Source organism: Amblyraja radiata, chromosome 1, assembly GCF_010909765.2.
Source record: "Amblyraja radiata isolate CabotCenter1 chromosome 1, sAmbRad1.1.pri, whole genome shotgun sequence".
Taxonomy (NCBI): Eukaryota; Metazoa; Chordata; class Chondrichthyes; order Rajiformes; family Rajidae; genus Amblyraja; species Amblyraja radiata.
Genome location: NC_045956.1, coordinates 35,353,499 through 35,375,456, shown reverse-complemented (window position 1 = coordinate 35,375,456; position 21,958 = coordinate 35,353,499). Strand labels below are relative to the sequence as shown.

The window sequence follows — 21,958 nt, the reverse complement described above, 5'->3', positions numbered from 1 at the left end:
GGAGGGTGGCAAATGTTGTGCTCTTTGTTATCCCATTGTTTAAGAAACCGTTAGACATGCACATGGATAGGACAGGTTTGTAGGGATATGGATCAAGCGCAGGCAAGTGTAACTAGTGTAGCTGGGACATTGTTGGACGGTGTGGGCAAGTTGGGCCAAAGGGCCTGTTTCCACACTGTATCACTCTATGACACTCTGTGTCCATGTTCTCCACAGATGCTGCCTGACCCGCTGAGTTACTCCAGCACTCTGTGTCCATGTTCTCCACAGATGCTGCCTGACCCGCTGAGTTACTCCAGCATTCTGTGCCAAGTATCTGCAGTTCCTGTGCATCCAGTATCTGCAGTTCCTGTGTCTACATTTCATCACAGGTCTGAATTTAGCCTGGTCGATCAGTGAAATTCTGTGAGGGCGGGGCTGAGCCCCTCACCACCAAATGGCCCCACCTGCGACCCTGCTCTTGTATGTCCCTGATGGTGCAGCTGATATGCTGTTGTCTAGTGGTAGGAGACGCAGCAGTGGGTGTCACAGCGAGCTGGTTCTGTTCCCTGTTTATGTGGCCATCATCGGACCGTGACAGAGACTGCAGCTCGGCACACATTGGCCAAACTTTAACACAAGACTGGCCGCCTTCATGTGAGACAATCACGTGTCGACAAAATAAGTTCCAAATATTTGTCAATGCTTTTATACTGTTTCAGGTGTTGATGAAAGTTATAATTAGAAAACCATTAGCACATCGATACAATCACATAGAAAACTCATCAATGCCTCTACTTCCTTCGGAAATTACGGAAATTCAGTCTGTCAGCAAATATTCTCTTGAACTTCTACAGGTGTACGGACTGCTCGTATCACGATCTAGTTCTGTAACATGATCATCCAGGAACGAAGGACACTACAGAGAGTGGTGGACACTGCCCGGTCCATCACACGTACCGACCTCACCACCATCGAAGGTCCATCACACGTACTGACCTCCCCACCATCGAAGGTCCATCACAGGTACTGATCTCCCCATCATCGAAGGGATCAAAATTGCCGCCAGCATCATCAGAGACCCACACCACCCTAGCCATGCTCTCATCTCGCTGCGACCATCGGGAAGAAGGTACAGGAGCCTGAAAACCGTGACCTCCAGGTTCAAGAACAGCTTCTTCCCAACAACCATCAGGCTCTTTAACACCGCACAACACTAACAACATTAACTTCACAAGGTTAATTTCTGGGTTGACAGGACTGTCATATGTTGATAGAATGGTGCAGCTGGGCTTGTATACTCTGGAATTTAGGAGAGGGTATCTTATAAGATTATTAAGGGTTTGGACATGCTAAAGGCAGGAAACATGTTCCCGATGTTGGGGGAGTCCAGAACCAGGGGCCACATTTTAAGAATAAGGGGTAAGCCATTTCGAACGGAGATGACGAAAAACTTTTTCACACAGAGAGTTATGAATCTAGAATTCTCAACCTCAGAAGGCAGTGGAGGCCAATTCACTGGATGCTTTCAAGAGAGAGTTGTATAGAGCTCTGAAAGATAGTGGAGTCAAGGGATATGGGGAAAAGGCAGGAACAGGGATTGTGGATGATCAGCCATGATCATATTGAATGGCAGTGCTGGCTCAAAGGGCTGAATGGCCTACTCCTTCACCTATTATTTATTGTCTAACCTCAGCAACTGTGATCTTCTATGGAATATGTTCTAGCTGTGGCCTTACAATATTATGGTCTGGTTACCTAGGAATAGTTATTATTGTAGTTTTGAATGTTATATATTTATCTGTGTGTTATTGTGTTGGTGGGCCTGCTGGTATATGTGACAAGTAAACTCTCATGACTCCTGGGATATTATTATACATGAATGAACACACTGTCGTTGTGAATCGTGGGGACGAGGAACACCAGAGGTGTGTAGTGTTTTCAGAATTCGCAAACCAGTCTCCCTGAAGCACCCACAACATACCTTCCCGGACTCTCCCTCAGGAAGCCAGAAGGTGGAGCTGTTCAGTCTGTTTTTAAGGACAGTGCACGGGGACCCGTGTGGACAGATACAGTGACACAGGGGACACACACTTGCTTCACATGGTCTGTGAACAGATACTACACGTGTACGAATGCACGTAGCCTGCTAGTCTACACTCTACCACTTACCAGGTTTGTCTTGGGAAAGCAGCTGATAACAAAATGACAAAACAGAAAAATAAACATCACAATGCTGTGACCTTTAACCGTGTAGCTTAGAAATGATCAATTAAAGTTCCTTCGTCTCTTCGCCATGGGATAAAGGTTGGATTATCGAATTTCGTAACATTTACTGAGGTATCTTGTTACATTTCTCATCATCATTTGATAAAACAATTTCAATTTAAAAACAAACAGTAAATTCTCTTACTGATATCTATTTTACTAAAAGTTTGATCTTGACCACTTCCTGTTGTTCGGTATATTGAATTTAGAAAAAATGCTGTGATTTTTGGCCATCTTACTCAGTCCCCCTCCGCTGCGCAGGACAAGAGGATTTTTCCCATCGATGAAAAATAAAAGAGTTATTAGTGTTTAAAAAATGTTGAGATTCTCTCTCCTGAAGGCCACGCCCCTTCCGGAGGGACTATATAACCCGGAGGTGTTGAGTGCCTCAGTCAGTCTCTGCAAGATGGGGGAGCGAGAGGGTCACGTCTCTCAGTCTGAGCTGTGAATAACACTGAACACGTCTACTAAACTGTGAGTGGTTTTACTGACCTGTCAGTGCCCTTAATGTGGTTTGAAAATATAGTTTGGAAATGCTAAAGCTGTGTTGCCTTTGGTTTGGAAATGCTAAAGCTGTGTTGCCTTTGGTTTGGAAATGCTAAAGCTGTGTTGCCTTTGGTTTGGAAATGCTAAAGCTGTGTTGCCTTTGGTTTGGAAATGCTGAAGCTGTGTTGCCTTTGGTTTGGAAATGCTGAAGCTGTGTTGCCTTTGGTTTGGAAATGCTAAAGTTGCCTTGCCAAAGGTTTGGAAATGCTAAAGTTGCCTTGCCAAAGGTTTGGAAATGCTAAAGTTGCCTTGCCTAATTAAAGTTGCCTTGCCTAATTAAAGTTGCCTTGCCTAATTCAAATTGCCTTGCATAATTCAAGTTGCCTTGCCTAATTCAAGTTGCCCTGCCTTCTATATAATTAAATGTCTAATCTTGACTACTTCCTGTTTATGCTTTATATTGATTTTAGAAAAAGCGCTACCACGTACAGCTGTAATTTTTGGCAATCTTACTCAGAGTCCCCCTCCGCTCATCAGGTGCCGAGGATTTTTCCCATCGATGAAAAATAAAAGAGTTATTAGTGTTTAAAAAATGTTGAGATTCTCTCTCCTGAAGGCCACGCCCCTTCCGGAGGGACTATATAACCCGGAGGTGTTGAGTGCCTCAGTCAGTCTCTGCAAGATGGGGGAGCGAGAGGGTCACGTCTCTCAGTCTGAGCTGTGAATAACACTGAACACGTCTACTAAACTGTGAGTGGTTTTACTGACCTGTCAGTGCCCTTAATGTGGTTTGAAAATATAGTTTGGAAATGCTAAAGCTGTGTTGCCTTTGGTTTGGAAATGCTAAAGCTGTGTTGCCTTTGGTTTGGAAATGCTAAAGCTGTGTTGCCTTTGGTTTGGAAATGCTAAAGCTGTGTTGCCTTTGGTTTGGAAATGCTGAAGCTGTGTTGCCTTTGGTTTGGAAATGCTGAAGCTGTGTTGCCTTTGGTTTGGAAATGCTAAAGTTGCCTTGCCAAAGGTTTGGAAATGCTAAAGTTGCCTTGCCAAAGGTTTGGAAATGCTAAAGTTGCCTTGCCTAATTAAAGTTGCCTTGCCTAATTAAAGTTGCCTTGCCTAATTCAAATTGCCTTGCATAATTCAAGTTGCCTTGCCTAATTCAAGTTGCCCTGCCTTCTATATAATTAAATGTCTAATCTTGACTACTTCCTGTTTATGCTTTATATTGATTTTAGAAAAAGCGCTACCACGTACAGCTGTAATTTTTGGCAATCTTACTCAGAGTCCCCCTCCGCTCATCAGGTGCCGAGGAGTTTTCCCATCGATGAAAAATAAAAGAGTTATTAGTGTTTAAAAAATGTTGAGATTCTCTCTCCTGTCAATCACACCATGAAGGCCACGCCCCTTCTGGTGGGAGGGATTATAAAACCCAGAAGTGTGGGCGTGGCTCACTCTGCAAGATGGAGGAGGGAGAGGTCACGACTCGCTGTCTTTAGTGGCCTTGCACCCTGCTTGAAATGGTATGAAACTGCACTTGAATTTGGTGGCCTTGCACCCTGCTTCAAATGGAATTTCAAGGAAGAGCCGTGAGTCAACTGCCAGCCCACCAGCCGTGAGTGAGCTGCCAGCACAACAGGCTTGAGTGACTGAGCCGCCAGCCCAAGAATCCATTCTGCACACAATGTCCATACTAGCCCTCTGGAAACCAGTCCCTTCAGCCCACAACACCCATACTAGCGCTCCAGAAAACCACCAATATTGGAATAGGTGGAGAGGTGGAATATTACGTTTGGGGACCAGCCCTCCCATGTGATGCTGTGACCCAACGGTCCCACATAGTCTAGTTTTAACTATATTTCTTCTTATTTCGTATTGAACGTACAGCAAGCATGTGGAGAATTTGGAGAGGGATTAGAGGTTTATCAGGATGCTCCCTGGATTAACTATAACTCCTTTTCATCTCCAGCCAGTGTCCACCCATCAGCTCAGCCCCCCTCACCTGTATTGTAAAACATGGTGAGAGGATAGAGATTTAAGAGGGAGCTTAGCAGCTGTTTTTTCACTCGGGTAGTCCATATCTGGAACAATCACTTGCCAGGCTTCGTCCCACTCTCTCCACTCTTCCAGCTTTCTCCCCCCCCCCCCCCCATTACAATCAGTCTGAAGAAGGGTCCCGACCCGAAACGTCACCTATCCATGTTCTCCACAGATGCTGCCTGACCCGCTGAGTTACTCCAGCACTCTGTGTCCATGTTCTCCAGAGATGCTGCTTGACCCGCTGAGTTACTCCAGTATTTTTACGCAAGATCTGCAGTTCCGTATGTATATCTCTCAACCCTTTTCTATCCAGCTATTGTCCAAATGTCTTTTAAAAGTCACAATTGTAGCCGCTTCTATAGTTTCCTCTGGCAGCTTGTTCCGGATACGGACTTCCTTCTGAGTGAAAATGCAGCTTCTGAGGGCTATCTTCAATCTCTATCCTCTCACCTTATGCCTGTGCCCTCCACTTTTACAATCCTCTATCCTGGGAAAAAGACTTTGTGCATTTACCCCATCTAGTCCTGTCATGATTTTGCACACCTCTATAAGATCACCCCTCAGCTTACTGCACTCCAAGGAATAGAGTCCCAGCCTGCTCAACCTTTCACTGTAGCTCAGGCCCTCGAGTCTTGGCAACATCCTCGTAAATCTTCTCTGCACCCTTTCCAGCTTGACAACACCCTTCCTATAGCAGGGTGACCAAAACTGAACACAATATTCCAAGGTAGACAAATATGCTGGAGGAACTCAGCAGGGTGAGGCAGCATCTATGGAGAGAAGGAATATGTGATGTTTTGGGTCCAGACCCAAGGGTTTAGACCCGAAATGTTGCCTATTCCTTCACTCCATAGATGCTCCATTCCTTCTCTCCATAGATGCTGCCTCACCTGCTGAGTTCCTCCAGCATTTTTGTCTACCTTCGATTTGTCCAGCATCTGCAGTTCTTTCTTAAACAATATTCCAAGTGTGGTTGTGTTTGGCAATGTTGTAATGCAAGCATTGAATCACAAGAGATTCACCAAAATATGAAAATTGTCTGGAAAAGTGAAAATGAGATACACAATGCAAACATTTGGGTTATCAATGGGGTTAGGCTAGGTAAGGGGGAGGTGCAGCGAGACCTGGGTATCCTTGTACACCAGTCACTGAAAGTTGGCTTACAGGTACAGCAGGCAGTGAAGAAAGCTAATGGAATGTTGGCCTTCATAACAAGAGGATTTCAGTATAGGAGTAAAGAGGTTCTTCTGCGATTGTGTAGGGCTCTGGTGAGACCACATCTGGAGTATTGTGTACAGTTTTGGTCTCCTAATTTGAGGAAGGACATCTTTGTGATTGAGGCAGCGCAGCATAGGTTCGCGAGATTGATCCCTGGGATGGCGGGACTGTCATATGAGGAAAGATTGAAAAGACTAGGTTTGTATTCACTGGATTTTAGGATGAGGGGATATCTTATAGAAACATATAAAATTATAAAAGGACTGGACAAGCTAGATGCAGGAAAAATGTTGCCAATGTTGGGTGAGTCCAGAACCAGGGGCCACAGTCTTCGAATAAAGGGGAGGTCATTTAAGACTGAGGTGAGAAATAACTTATTCACCCAGAGAGTTGTGAATTTATGGAATTCCCTACCACAGGGGGCAGTGGAGGCCAAGTCACTGGATGGATTTAAGAGAGAGTTAGATAGAGCTCTAGGGGCTAGTGGAATCAAGGGATATGGGGAGAAGGCAGGCACGGGTTATTGATTGGGGACGATCAGCCATGATCACAATGAATGGCGGTGCTGGCTCGAAGGGCCGAATGGCCTCCTCCTGCACCTATTTTCTAAGTTTCATTGCCGGCTGCCGAGGTCTGAGATGCCATGGAGCGCTGTTAACATCATTGCACCAAGGGCACACTGTTACAAACAACCTGCAAATTAGCCCACACATTTTTAAAACATTTTTCCAGTTAGTAACAATGATGTTTCTCATGGTATTAATTAATGCCTGGATGCAGTTATACGGCACGGAAACAGGCCCTTAGGCCCAACTCGTCCATGGCCATCCCAGCTAGTATCATTATTTTCATGGTTCCATTAGTTTAATTAATGATAGTGTCAGGGTGAGAGAATGGCAGCAGGCAGATATAGAGTGATGCATGATGGGTAGGTACAGAAAGCAGGCGCATAAGCTGACTTGTGGGCAGTTGTTGGGGAGGAGATGACTGCACTGGTGATGCCTGCACTCACTCCCCATTCTTCTCACCTATAATTGACCATAGTGCTCCTGTTCACCTGCTTCCCCCAAATTGTAATTGATCTTGCATCTCATCCCTTGCAAAGCCTATCCCATCTCAATAATTCCCATTGTGAGGGGCGGTGCTAGCTAGAAAAACAGCTGAACTCTACGTCATGTGAAGAACACTAAGCATGTACGTGGATGGAGTACGCCTGCTGTGCGTTTATCCATACAGTAACGTGTTTGAAACGTTGCACAAATGATACGGATACTGCAGGAATGCACATTCCTCTCTTCCTTTTGTCTGTGTTTGCAGTAAGTCTAAGTAGTAACATGGTCATATTGAACTAACCGTCTTGTTTGAATCACGTATTCAATGTTGCTCCGTCCCTACAATCATTTTACAGTAAGTTCAGGCTTTAAATGGATAGTGGACAAAAATGCTGGAGAAACTCAGCGGGTGAGGCAGCATCTATGGAGCGAAGGAAATAGGCAACGTTTCAGGTCGAGATCCTTCTTCAGACTGATGTGAGGGTGGGGGGGGGGGGGGGGGAGAAGAAAGGAAGAGGAGGAGCCAGAGGGCTGGGGGGGAGCTGAGAAGAGGAGGAGAAAGTAGGGACTAACTGAAATTAGAGAAGTTAATGTTCATACCGCTGGGGTGCAGACTGCCCAAGCGAAATATGAGGTGCTGCTCCTCCAATTTACAGTAGTCCACACTCTGGCCATGGAGGAGGCCCAGGACAGAAAGATCGAATTCGGATTGGGAGGGGGAGTTGAAGTGCTGAGCCACCGGGAGATCAGATCGATTATTGTGAACCAAGCGGAGGTTTTCGGCGAAGCGATCGCCAAGCCTACGCTTGGTCTCACTGTAGAGCAGCTGACATCTAGAGCAGCGGATGCAATAGATGAGGTTGGAGGAGGTGCAGGTGAACCTCTGCCGCACCTGGAAAGACTGCTTGGGTCCTTCAATAGAGTCAAGGGGGGAGGTAAAGCGACCAGTGTAGCATTTCCTGCGGTTGCAAGGGAAAGTGCCAGGAGAGTGTGGTTTGTGTGGGAAGGGACAAATTGACCAGGGAGTTTTGGAGGGAGCGGTCTCTGCAGAAAGCAGACAGGGGAGAAGATGGGAAGATGTGGCAAGTGGTGGGATCACGTTGGAGGTGGCGAAAATGTCAGAGGATTATATGTTGTATGTGACGGCTGGTAGGGTGGAAGGTGAGGACAAGGGGGACTGGGGGTATGGGGAGTGAGAGTAGAGTCATGGGGTATAGGAGACCCTGGTGAGAGCCTCATCTATAGTAGAAGAGGGGAACCCCCATTACCTGAAGAATGAGGACATCTCCAATGTCCTGGGTGCAGATGCGGCGTAGACAGAGGAATTGGGAGTAGAGGATGGAGTCCTTACAGGAAGCTGGGTGGGAAGAAGTGTAGTCCAGATAACCATGGGAGTCAGTGGGTTTATACTGGATGTTGGGCAGTAGTCTATCTCCTGCGATGGAGATAGTGAGGTCAAGAAATGGTAGGGAAATGTCGGAAATGGTCCAGGTGTACTTAAGTGCCGGATGGAAGTTAGTGGTGAAATGAAATGATCGCTTCGCTGAACACCTCCGCTCATTTCGCAATAACCAACCTGATCTCCCGGTGGCTTAGTACTTTAACTCCCCCTCCCATTCCGAATCCGACCTTTCTGTCCTGGGCCTCCTCCATGGCCAGAGTGAGGACCACCATAAATTGGAGGAGCAGCACCTCATATCTCGCTTGGACAGTCTGCACCCCAGCAGTATGAACAGTGACTTCTCTAATTTCAGGTAGTCCCTACTTTCTGCTCCCCTTCTCAGCTCTCTCTCAGCCCACTGGCTCCTCCTCTTACTTTCTTCTTCCCGTCCCCCCACCCTCACATCAGTCTGAAGAAGGGTTTCGACCCGAAACGTTGTAATTTCCTTCGCTCCATAGATGCTGCCTCACCCGCTGAGTTTCTCCAGCATTTTTAGCTACCTTCGATTTTAAAGCATCTGCAGTTCCTTCTTAAACACTTTACATGAATAGGGTAGGTTTAGAGGGTCCGGGCCAAATGCAGGCAAACGGATGACCCTAAGATGTTTGGCATGGACAGGTTTGGACAAAGGGCCTGTTTCTTGGCTGCGTTACTGAGACGTTTACCTGAATGTCAGGAATTATAACTGTAGAGAGCTGTTTGTCATTGATGGTAGTGTCTCTAACAAGCATGTAAATCCTCTCCGCCTCAGCAAAGCAAGAAATCTCCAGCACAACGGCACCTGAAACACAGTACAAGCTGAAGTCAGACCCAATCCAACGATACATACATGCCCCTCACCCCGGACAGCCTGCTCCCAAACCAACAACATTGTCTGTGAAGATTATCAAACATTAAACAGCTCCACACTTGCTTAGTATGTTCAGTTTTGGTCACCCTGCAAAGGGTGCAGAGAAGAATTACAAGGATGTTGCCATGACTTGTGAAACCGAGATAAAGGGAGCGGTTGAGTTGGCTTGGACTTTAATCCATGGAGTGCAGGAGGATGAGGGATGACCTTATGGAGGTGTATAAAATCATGAGAGGAATAGATCGGGTAGGTGCACAAACTCTCTTGCCCAGAGTAGGGAATCGGGAACCAGAAGACATAGTTCATGGTGAGGGGGGAAACATTTAATAGGAACCCGAGGGGCAGGTTTTTCACAGTGTATGGAATGAGCTACCAGAGGATGTAATTGGAGCAGGTAATATAACATTTAAAAGACATTTGGACAGGTACATGGATAGGAAAGTTTAACAAGGATTTGGACCGGAGGCAGGTGGGACTAGTGCAGATGGGGCATCTTGATCAGCGTGGGCAAGTCAGGCCAAATTGCAATTAATTATTTAAATAATAGTATTAATCATGAATTACTGTAGTGTTAAAATAAGCCATCCTACCTTGATCTGCGTATAGGTAACTGAGAGACACTGCATTCCCTGGTGAAATAAATAGATTTACTTTAATTCATTTTGCAAACAAGGAACTGCAGATGTTGGTTTACGAAAAAAGACACAAAGTGCTGGAGTAACTCAGCAGGTCAGGTAGCATCTCTGGGAAACATGGATAGGTGACATTTCTGGTTGGGATCCTTCTTCAGACTGAATAATGTCACCTATCCATGTTCTCCAGAGATGCTCCCTGACCCGCTGAGTTACTCCAGCACTCTGTGCCTTAACTTTATTTTGATTCATTTTCATATATAAATTCAGACTGAATATCTTTCAAAGCAGAATATACAATGCGAGAATAAAACAAACATATTTGTGTCAGTGTTTAATTACCCAGGTTCCTGAAACTAAGACAAAATCATCATTACATTAAAATGTAATTAACAGAGTTATAGAGTCATACAGATTGAACAAAAGCCCGTGCTATCAGCAATGGCTAAAATTAATGTGTGATGGAATACTCTCTGTAATGTGTGATGGATGATCAGTCATGGTCATATTGAATGGCGATGCAGGTTCGAAGGGCCGAATGGCCTACTCCTGCACCTATTTTCTATGTTTCTCCCTGTACAGTGCATTCAGAAAGTAAGACCCCTTCACTTTTCCACATTTTGTTAAGTCACGGCCTTATTCTAAAAGGATGAAATTCATTTTTTTAATCATCAATCTGTTGCTCAGAAGGGTAGGGAAAAGAAGAGGAGGGCAATAGTAATAGGGGACTTTATAGTTAGGGGGTCAGATAGGCGATTCTGTGGACGCAGTCAGGAGACCCGGATGGTAGTTTGCCTCCCTGGTGCCAGGGTCTGGGATGTGTCTGAACGTGTCCAAGATACCCTGAAATGGGAGGGAGAGGAGCCTGAGGTTGTGGTACACATAGGTACCAATGACATACGTAGAAAAAGAGAAGAGGTCCTGAAAGGAGAATTTAGGGAGTTAGGAAGAGAGTTAAGGAGAAGGACCGCAAAAGTAACAATCTCAGGATTACTGCCTGTGCCACAAGACAGTGAGAGTAGGAATGGAGTGAGGTGGAGGATAAATGCGTGGCTGAGGGACTGGTGCAGATGGCAGGGATTCAAGTTTCTGGATCATTGGGACCTCTTTTGGGGAAGGTGTGACCTGTAAAAAAGGACGGGTTGCACTTGAACCCGAGGGGGACCAATATCCTGGCGGGGAGATTTGCAAAGGCTACTGGGGAGACTTTAAACTAGAACGGTTGAGACTCAAATAGAGAAAGCTAGTAGACAGTGTGTGAGGCAGGAGGCAGAGAAGGGAAGCACTCAGACCCAACAGGTAGGGGAGAAAGAAGAAAAAGATAACAAACGGAGAATAAGAGGTGGTGGGTTTCTTAAATGTGTATATTTTAATGCTAGGAGCATTGTATAAGAAAAGTGGATGAACTTAGAGCCTGGATTGACACCTGGAAGTATGATGTTCAAAAGGGAACTGCAGATGCTGGAATATCGAAGGTACACAAAATTGCTGGAGGAACTCAGCGGGTGCAGCAGTGCTGCTGCACCCGCTGAGTTCCTCCAGCAATTTTGTGTACCCTGGAAGTATGATGTTGTGGCGATTAGTGAAACATGGTTGCAGGATTAGTGAAACATGGTTGTGATTGGAAACTAAATATTCCAGGATTTCGTTGCTTCAGGTGTGATAGAATTGGAGGGGCAAGAGGTGGAGGTGTTGCATTGCTTGTCAGGGAAGATATTACAGCAGTGCTTTGGCAGGATAGATTAGAGGGCTCGTCTAGGGAGGCTATTTGGGTGAAACTGAGAAATGGGAAAGGTGTAGCAACACTTATAGGGGTGTATTGTAGACCGCCTAATGGGGAGCGAGAATTGGAAGAGCAAATATGTAAGGAGATAGCAGGTATTAGTAGTAAGCACAAGGTAGTGATTGTGGGAGATTTCAATTTTCCACACATAGACTGGGAAACATTCTGTAAAAGGGCTGGATGGTTTGGAGTTTGTAAAATGTGTGCAGGATAGTTTTTTGCTGCAATACATAGAGGTACCTACTAGAGAAGGGGCAGTGCTGGACCTCCTGTTAGGAAATGAGACAGGTCAGGACTAGGGGAGAATAAGTGTTCGGCACGGACTAGAAGGGCCGAGATGGCCTGTTTCCGTGCTGTAATTGTTATATGGTTATATGGTCCATGAGAGATTGAAAGATTTTCGGGGAGCGTGAGACAAATCCAGTTTAGTGAAGACTCTTGCTCCTCTAAGTTCTGCGTATAGATCTTACGAGATTGGTAACAGATATTGTTCGTCATCAACGGCTTAGTTGATTGTGACTTTGTAGTCACCACATAGTCGAACAGTTTTGTCGGCCTTGGGTACGGCCACAATCGGCGTTGCCCAGTTAGTCTGGTCTGTCTTCACGAGTACTCCAATCCGCTCTAACCTGTCGAGTTCTTCCTCCACTTGTTGCTTTTGTGCATATGGTACAGGTCTTGGTCGACAATACACAGGTCTCACATCTTGCTTAAGTCTAATGTGTGCATAGTACCCTGTTATTCCCGTGTAACTGTCAGCAAATATGCTTGCATGTTTGCTTATGACATTTGATTTGGACAAATTGATGCTGAAAATGTTCTTCCAGTCTAATTCTATTCTACTCAGCCAATCCTTTCCAAGGAGGGTTGGTTTATTTCTGTAGCTGGCCACTATAATGGGCAGTGTTACTGACTGACCATTATGCTGAACTTTACAGTTCATTTGTCCACTTGTCTCCTTGTGACTGTAAACAGCCACTGCAGTCTGTGGTCGAAACTCGCGAGCATTCTTTGATGCCATCTCCATTGTGGTAGCAATCTTGCATGCTTTCTCGAATGTAAGATCCGGAGTGTTCACGCGTTTAGACTGAATTTGTTCATCCACTAGACCACAAACAAATCTGTCGCATAGTGCGCGTCCGAGAAAGGTTCCGAAGTTACAGTGCAAAGTTAAGTTTTTCAACAATGTACTCATTGATTGTCTCATTCTGCTTCTGGTTTCTAGTGTCGAATTTATAGTTTTCTGCAATTTACAGAGGCTTTGGCTTGAAGTGCCCCTCCAACTTTTTCATAATGTCATTGAATGGCACGCCATTGCCTTTATGGGTGCAAGGAGATTCACGAGTGTGCCGTACACTTCAGGACCGATCTCCGTGAGCAGAATCGCTTTGTTTCAGTCACTATCTCTCCTTTACCGTTAATCTCCATTATGTTGTTTGCCGTGAAAAACATGTTTGCTCTCTCCATATAGGAGCTGAACGGCTCTTTACTCTTGTCAAAAGTGCCAAGGTTTCCGATGTAGCCCGTGGACGCTGCCACCGTGTCGTCCTTTTTCTTTAAAGTCCGTTCAAAAACCCCGATTTCCTATCTGTTCTGGTGTAACAATTCACCAAAAACTTAGCTGTAAAAAGGCTATTCAGCTTAAGGAACTTGACAAAAGAAACTCAGTCTAAAATGTTATACAATCCCAAGGATGGCATCTTGCACATAGACACAACCTAGAGATAGCCTGACAAACTCTTGACAATTTGTCCAGCTGCTGTTTTAAACTACAGTCCCTGCATAGAAGGATCTGCGGCCTATCGTGTCCAGCTCGCAAACAACTGCGACACAACTCCGTATTTACTGTTTAAACTGTTAAATAATACTGCAACAGTCCAGCACTGTATTTAAAGGATGAGTTCACAAACTCTATCCCATCCTCGTCGCCAATTTTGTTATTCCGGACAGCAGAATGAATAACAATTTACACGCAGGTTGCCTGGATCACGAGAGAGAGATTTATTACCCAACATTCCCTGCTTATGTACAACACCAGCTCATTAACATATGTATGAATATATTACAGTTGTCATCTTCTCCAAACTAATAGTCATCCATTCAACATTTTCCTTGACCTTCATCCCCTTTGATGCATCAAGGCACACAACTGTCTATATAAGGTCACACAGTTGACAGTGCATGTCAGAGCAAAAACCAAGCCATGAAGACAAAGAATTGTCCGTAGACCTCCGCGACAGGATTGTGTCGAGACACAGATCTGGGGAAGGGTATAAAACAATTTCTGCAGCATTGCAGGTCCCGAAGAGCACAGTAGCCTCCGTCATTCTTAAATGGAAGAACTTTGGAGCCACCAGGACTCTTCATAGAGCTGGCCGCCCAGCCAAACTGAGCAATCAGGGGAGAAGGGCCTTGGTCAGGGAGGTGACCAAGAACCCGATGGTCACTCTGACAGAGCTCCAGAGTTCCTTTGTGGAGATGGGAGAACCACTACATCTAAAGCCACTACATCATCTGCTACAAAAAGATGTGAAATGGACGTGGGGTAAGGAACAGCAATGTGCAAATGACATCTGCAAGAAAACTTCACTACGATATGACACGCAAGATGAAACTTGCTTTTGATGACATCAGTTTCATCTCGGCAGACCATTCACCCTAGTGACTGATCACTAGAGCCAGAATTTTGACATAAATGCGATGTGCCTTTTCATGTCTTTTTTGATGATTTCACCAGGATAATGCCTTTTTCACGATCGAGTGCCTATAATCAACCCTTTTTTGCCGTTTTGCTAAAAAGTCGTGCTATTTTCTCTAGTTGTACTGTGATTACAATGACGTCTTCTATGTTAACACATTAATATTATAGTATAAATTACAAGAAAATCTCTACCACCGGGGAGAAACCGGGTGCGCCATTGTCGGTCGTTCATTCATTCGTGCCGCTGCCCGCTGGTTCAGTCTTCTCCAAGATCTATTTATTGCTTCCAATTTTGCAAACTTCCCACAACCTACCAATTCCCTTGAGAAACATGGCGAAACAATAGTGAATAACTTGCAGGTTTTCCACAAAGTAACTGACGATATTCGTAACGTTTCTGGCGATGTAGGTAAAGACATACAAGGAAAATGTGAGAGAGTGATTTTAGCTAACAAAGAAATACAAAACATAGCTAAGGTTCTCAAAGGTAGTTGTAATGCACAAGATATCGACATGAATATAGAATCTGTAGCTTGTTTCAGGTATGCACCAGTGACCTCAGCTGAGGTAGAAAGATGTTTTTCACAACTGAAGCATAGAAACATAGAAAATAGGTGCAGGAGAAACTCTGACTCTGATTACTCTGATTATTAATCTGATCAAAACTCTGATTATTAATAACCCATTTTCTGTTATTTGCACTTTATCAGTTTATTTATTCATGTGTGTATATATTTATATTATGGTATATGGACACACTTATCTGTTTTGTAGTAAATGCTTACTATGTTCTGTGTGCTGAAGCAAAGCAAGAATTTCATTGTCCTATTCAGGGACATGACAATAAACTCACTTGAACTTGAGGAGGAGGCCATTCGGCCCTTCGAGCCAGCACTGCCATTTATTGTGATCATGGCCGATCGTCCTCTATCAATAACCCGTGCCAGCCTTCTCCCCATATCCCTCGACTCCACTAGCCCCTAGAGCTCTATCTAACTCTTAAATCCGTCCAGTGATTTGGCCCCCACTGCCCTCTGTGGCAGGGAATTACATAAATTCACAACTCTCTGGGAGAAAAAGTTTTTCTCACCTCAGTCTTAAATGACCTCCCCTTTATTCTAAGAATGTGGCCCCTGGTTCTGGACTCGCCCAACATAGGGAACATTTTTCCTGCATCTAGCTTCTCCAGTCCATTTATAATTTTATATATTTCTATAAGATCCCCTCATCCTTCTAAACTCCAGTGAATACAAGCCTAGTCTTTTCAATCTTTCCTCATATGACAGTCCCGCCATCCCAGGGATCAATCTCGTGAACCTACGCTGCACTGCCTCAATCACAAGGATGTCCTTCCTCAAATTGGGAGACCAAAACTGTACACAATACTCCAGATGTGGTCTCACCAGAGCCCTATACAACTATAACCATATAATAACCATATAACAATTACAGCACGGAAACAGGCCATCTCGACCCTTCTAGTCCGAGCCGAACACGTATTCTCCCCTAGTCCCATATACCTGCGCTCAGACCATAACCCTCCATTCCTTTCCCGTCCATATAACTATCCAATTTATTTTTAAATGATAAAAACGAACCTGCCTCCACCACCTTCACTGGAAGCTCATTCCACACAGCCACCACTCTCTGAGTAAAGAAGTTCCCCCTCATGTTACCCCTAAACTTTTGTCCCTTAATTCTCAAGTCATGTCCCCTTGTTTGAATCTTCCCTACTCTCAGTGGGAAAAGCTTATCCACGTCAACTCTGTCTATCCCTCTCATCATTTTAAAGACCTCTATCAAGTCCCCCCTTAACCTTCTGCGCTCCAAAGAATAAAGCCCTAACTTGTTCAACCTTTCTCTGTAACTTAGTTGCTGAAACCCAGGCAACATTCTAGTAAATCTCCTCTGTACTCTCTCTATTTTGTTGACATCCTTCCTATAATTAGGCGACCAAAATTGTACCCCATACTCCAGAATTGGCCTCACCAATGCCTTGTACAATGTTAACATTACATCCCAACTTCTATACTCAATGCTCTGATTTATAAAGGCCAGCACACCAAAAACTTTCTTTACCACCCTATCTACATGAGATTCCACTTTCAGGGAACTGTGCACAGTTATTCCCAGATCCCTCTGTTCACCTGCATTCTTCAATTCCCTACCATTTACCATGTACGTCCTATTTTGATTTGTCCTGCCAAGATGTAGCACCTCACATTTATCAGCATTAAACTCCATCTGCCATCTTTCAGGCCACTCTTCCAACTGGCATAAATCTCTCTGTAGAATTTGAAAATCTACTTCATTATCCACAACCCCACCTATCTTAGTATCATCTGCATACTTACTAATCCAATTTACCACACCATCATCCAGATCATTGATGTACATGACAAACAACAGTGGACCCAACACAGATCCCTGTGGCACCGCACTAGTTACTGGCCTCCAACCTGACAAACAACCATCCACCATTACTCTCTGGCATCTCCCATTCAGCCACTGTTGAATCCATCTTGCTACTCCACCATTAATACCCAACCATTGAACCTTCTTAACCAACCTTCCATGAGGAACCTTGTCAAAGGCCTTACTGAAGTCCATATATACAACATCCACTGCTTTACCCTCATCAATTTCCCGAGTAACCTCTTCAAAAAATTCAAGAAGATTAGTCAAACATAACCTTCCAGGCACAAATCCATGTTGACTGTTCCTAATCAGACCCTGTTTATCCAGATGCTTATATATATTATCTCTAAGTATCCTTTTCATTAATTTGCCCACCACTGACGTCAAACTAACAGGTCTATAATTGCTAGGTTTACTCTTAGACCCCTTTTTAAACAATGGAACAACATGCGCAGTACGCCAATCCTCCGGCACTATTCCCGTTTCTAATGACATTTGAAATATTTCTGTCATAGCCCCTGCTATTTCTACACTAACTTCCCTCAATGTCCTAGGGAATATCCTGTCCGGACCTGGAGACTTATCCACTTTTATATTTCTCAAAAGTGTCAGTACTTCCTCTTCTTTGAATCTCATAGTTTCCATAGCTACTCTACTTGTTTCCCTTACCTCACATAATTCAATATCCTTCTCCTTGGTGAATCCCGAAGAAAACAAATTGTTCAATATCTCCCCCATCTCTTTTGGCTCTGCAGATAGCTGTCCACTCTGACTCTCTAATGGACCAATTTTATCCCTCGTTATCCTTTTGCTATTAATATAGCTGTAGAAACCCTTTGGGTTTACAACCTCATATCTTCTTTTAGCTTTTCTAATTTCTTTCTTAAGATTCTTTTTACATTCTTTATACTCCTCAAGCACCTCATTTACTCCATGCTGCCTATAATTATTGTAGATCTCCCTCTTTTTCCGAACCGTGTCCAATTTCCCTTGAAAACCATGGCTCTTTCCGATTTTTACTATTTCCTTTCAACCGAACAGGGACATAAAGATTCTGTACTCTTAAAATTTCACCTTTAAATGTACTCCATTTCTCTTCCATATCTTTCCCATAAAACAAAATGTCCCAATTTACTCCTTTTAAATCCTTTCGCATCTCCTCAAAGTTAGCCTTTCTCCAATCAAAAATCTCAACCCTAGGTCCAGTTCTGACCCTCTCCATAATTATATTGAAACTAATGGTATTGTGATCACTGGTTCCGAACTGTTCCCCAACGCATACCTCTGCCACCTGACCCGTCTCATTTCCTAACAGGAGGTCCAGCACCGCCCCTTCTCTAGTAGGTACTTCTATGTATTGTTGCAAAAAACTATCCTGCACACATTTTACAAACTCCAACCCATCCAGCCCATTTACAGAATGTGTTTCCCAGTCTATGTGTGGAAAATTGAAATCTCCCACAATCACTACCTTGTGCTTACTACTAATATCTGCAATCTCCTTACATATTTGCTCTTCCAATTCTCGCTCCCCATTTGGCGGTCTATAATACACCCCTATAAGTGTTGCTACCCCTTTCCCATTTCTCAGTTCCACCCAAATAGCCTCCCTAGACAAGCCCTCTAATCTATCCTGCCAAAGCACTGCTGTAATATCTTCCCTGATAAGCAATGCAACACCTCCACCACTCTTGCCCCTCCAATTCTATCACACCTGAAGCAACGAAATCCTGGAATATTTAGTTTCCAATCACAGCCCTCCCGCAAACCATGTTTCACTGATCGCCACAACATCATACTTTCAGGTGTCAATCCAGGCTCTAAGTTCATCCACCTTTCTTACAATGCTCCTAGCATTAAAATATACACATTTAAGAAACTCACCCTCTCTTATTCTCTGTTTATTGCCTTTTTCTTCTCTCTCCCTACATTTTGGGTCAGTGCTACCATTCTCTGCCTGCTGCCTCACACACTGACGGCTAGCTTTCCCAATTTGAGTCCCTCCCCCCAACCATACTAGTTTAAAGTCTCCCCAGTAGCCTTTGCAAATCTCCCCGCCAGGATATTGGTCCCCCTCGAGTTCAAGTGCAACCCGTCCTTTCTGTACAGTTCGCACCTTCCCCAAAAGAGGTCCTAATGATCCAGAAACTTGAATCCATACCCACTGCACCAGTCCCTCATCCACTCATTTATCCACCACCTCGCTCCATTCGTACGCTCACTGTCGCGTGGCACAGGCAGTAATCCTGAGATTGTTACCTTTGCAGTCCTTCTCCTTAACTCTCTACTTAACTCCCTAAATTCTTCTTTCAGAACCTCTTCTCTTTTTTTACCTATGTCGTTGGTACCTCTATGTACCACAACTTCAGGCTCCTCTCCCTCCCTTTTCAGGATTTCTTGGACCCGTTCAGACACATCCCTGACCCTGGCACCAGGGAGGCAAACTACCATCCGGGTCTCTTGTCTGCATCCACCGAATCGCCTATCCGACCCCCTAACTATAGAGTCCCCTATTACAATTGCCCTCCTCTTCTTTTCCTTACCCTTCTGAGCAACAGGACCGGTCTTTATACCAGAGGCCCGGCCGCTGTCGCTGCCCCCAGGTAGGCTGTCTCCCCCACCCTTACTCAAACATGAGTACTTATTTTCAAGGTGTACAGCCACCGGGGTACTCACCAGTCCCTGCCTCTGCCCGTTGCCCTTCCTAACTGTGACCCAGTTTTCTGTCTCCCGTGATCTTGGAGTGACCACCTCCCTGTAACTCCTATCTATGACCTCCTCGCTCTCCCTGAGCAGACAGAGGTCATCGAGTTGCTGTTCCAGGTTCCTAACACGGTCCCTTAGGAGCCCCATCTCGACGCACCTGGCGCAGATGTGGACGTCTGGAGGGCACTCAGACTCCATGACCTCCCACATCTGACATCTAGAACAGTAAACTGCCCTGGCCCTCATTTCTCCCCCTTAACCGAATACAATAAAGCCTTACCCGGGATACAAGCCAATCAGCTGCTTCCTCTAGTCCTGTAACATCTGCTTCCTCTAGTCCGTTCGACCAATCAGAGGCTTCCACCATCCCCCTTATTTTGAAGTGTGATCTGCGAATGGAACGTTGCAGATTTTGATAGTCCTCCCTCTGTAACGGCTCCCGGGCCTCTGTTGAGACAAGCCCCGCGATGGGTTTTTTAACTCACCACACGAAGGTCGCTCCTCCCTCTGTAACGGCTCCCGGGCCTCTGTTGAGACAAGCCCCGCGATGGGTTTTTTAACTCACCACACGAAGGTCGCTCCTCCCTCTGTAACGGCTCCCGGGCCTCTGTTGAGACAAGCCCCGCGATGGGTTTTTTAACTCACCACACGAAGGTCGCTCCTCCCTCTGTAACGGCTCCCGGGCGTCCTCTGCAGAAGAACCTCTCTACTTCTATACTGAAATCCTCTTGTTATGAAGGCCAACATTCCATTAGCTTTCTTCACTGCCTGCTGTACCTGCACGCCAACTTTCAGTGACCGGTGTACAAGGACACCCAGGTCTCGCTGTACCTCCCCCTTACCTAAACTAACCCCGTTGAGATAATAATCTTCCCCCTTGTTTTTGCCGCCAAGGTGGATAACCTCACATTTATCTATACTATACTGCATCTGCCACGCATCTGCCCACTCACTCAACCTGTCCAGGTCACCCTGCAACCTCTTAACATCCTCTTCACAGTTCACACTGCCACCCAGCTTTGTGTCATCCGCAAACTTGCTAGTGTTGCTCCTAATTCCCTCTTCCAAATCATTAATATATATGGTAAACAGTTGCGGCCCCAATACCGAGCCTTGCGGCACTCCACTCGCCACTGCCTGCCATTCTGAAAAGGACCCGTTCACTCCTACTCTTTGCTTCCGGTCTGCCAACCAATTTTCTATCCATGTCAACACCCTACCCCCAATACCATGTGCTCTAATTTTAGTCACCAGTCTCCCGTGCGGGACCTTATCAAAGGCTTTCTGAAAGTCTAGATACACTACATCCACTGGCACCCCTTCATCCATTTTACTTGTTACATCCTCAAAAAATTCCAGAAGATTAGTCAAGCACGATTTCCCTTTCATAAATCCATGTTGACTTGGACTAATCCTTTTACTGCTATTCAAATGCCCCATTATTACCTCTTTAATAATTGACTCCAGCATCCACAACCGAAGTCAGGCTAACTGGTCAGTAATTCCCCGTTTTCTCTGTCGCTCGTTTCTTGAAAAGTGGGATAACATTAGCTATCCTCCAATCCACAGGGACTGATCCTGAATTTATTGAACATTGGAAAATGTTCTATTTCTATTTCTAGAGCCACCTCCCTGAGGACCCTGGGATGCAGACCATCAGGCCCAGGGGATTTATCATCCTTCAGTCCCATTAGCCTACCCAATACTATTTCTCGCCTAATGAAAATGTATTTCAGTTCCTCTACCCCCTTAGATCCTCTGTCCTCCAGTACATCTGGGAGATTGTTTGTGTCTTCCATAGTGAAGACAGATCCGAAGTACCTATTCAACTCTTCTGCCATTTCCTTGTTGCCCATAATTTCACCCGTGTCTGCCTTCAAGGGACCCACATTTGACTTTGCTACTCTTTTTCCCTTAACATATTTAAATAAGCTTTTACTGTCCTTCTTTATATTCCTGGCCAGCTTCCCTTCATTGGCGACATTGACGACTGCTTTGGGGCCACCTCCTGCACCTACACACAACTGACTGACTTCATCCACTTCACCACCAACTTCCATCCGGCACTCCAATACACCTGGACCATTTCCGACACTTCCCTACCATTCCTTGACCTCACCATCTCCATCGCAGGGGACAGACTCCTGACCGACATACATTACAAACCCACTGACTCACATGGCTATCTGGACTACACGTCTTCCCACCATGCCCCCTGTAAAGACTCCATCCCCTACTCCCAATTCCTCCGCTTACGCCGCATCTGTTCCCAGGATGAGACATTCCATACCAGGGCATCGGAAATGTCCTCGTTCTTCAGGGAACGGGGATTCCCCTCCGCCACCATAGATGAAGCTCACACCAGGGTCTCATCCATACCCCGTAACACT

The 21,958-nt window shown here is 45.1% G+C and overlaps 1 protein-coding gene across 2 annotated transcripts in view; it reads right to left on the bottom strand.

Annotated features, from left to right (window-relative positions):
- The window catches only part of dgkq (diacylglycerol kinase theta), a 128,915-nt gene that overhangs the window by 38,895 nt on the left and 68,062 nt on the right, over window positions 1–21,958 (bottom strand). For both annotated transcript variants that reach the window (XM_033020457.1, XM_033020458.1), the window contains exons 14-15: window positions 9,919–9,957; window positions 9,144–9,259 (exon numbers count right to left, since the gene is read on the bottom strand). In XM_033020457.1, coding sequence (XP_032876348.1) covers window positions 9,144–9,259; window positions 9,919–9,957 — 155 coding nt within the window. The remainder of the gene's footprint in view (window positions 1–9,143; window positions 9,260–9,918; window positions 9,958–21,958) is intronic.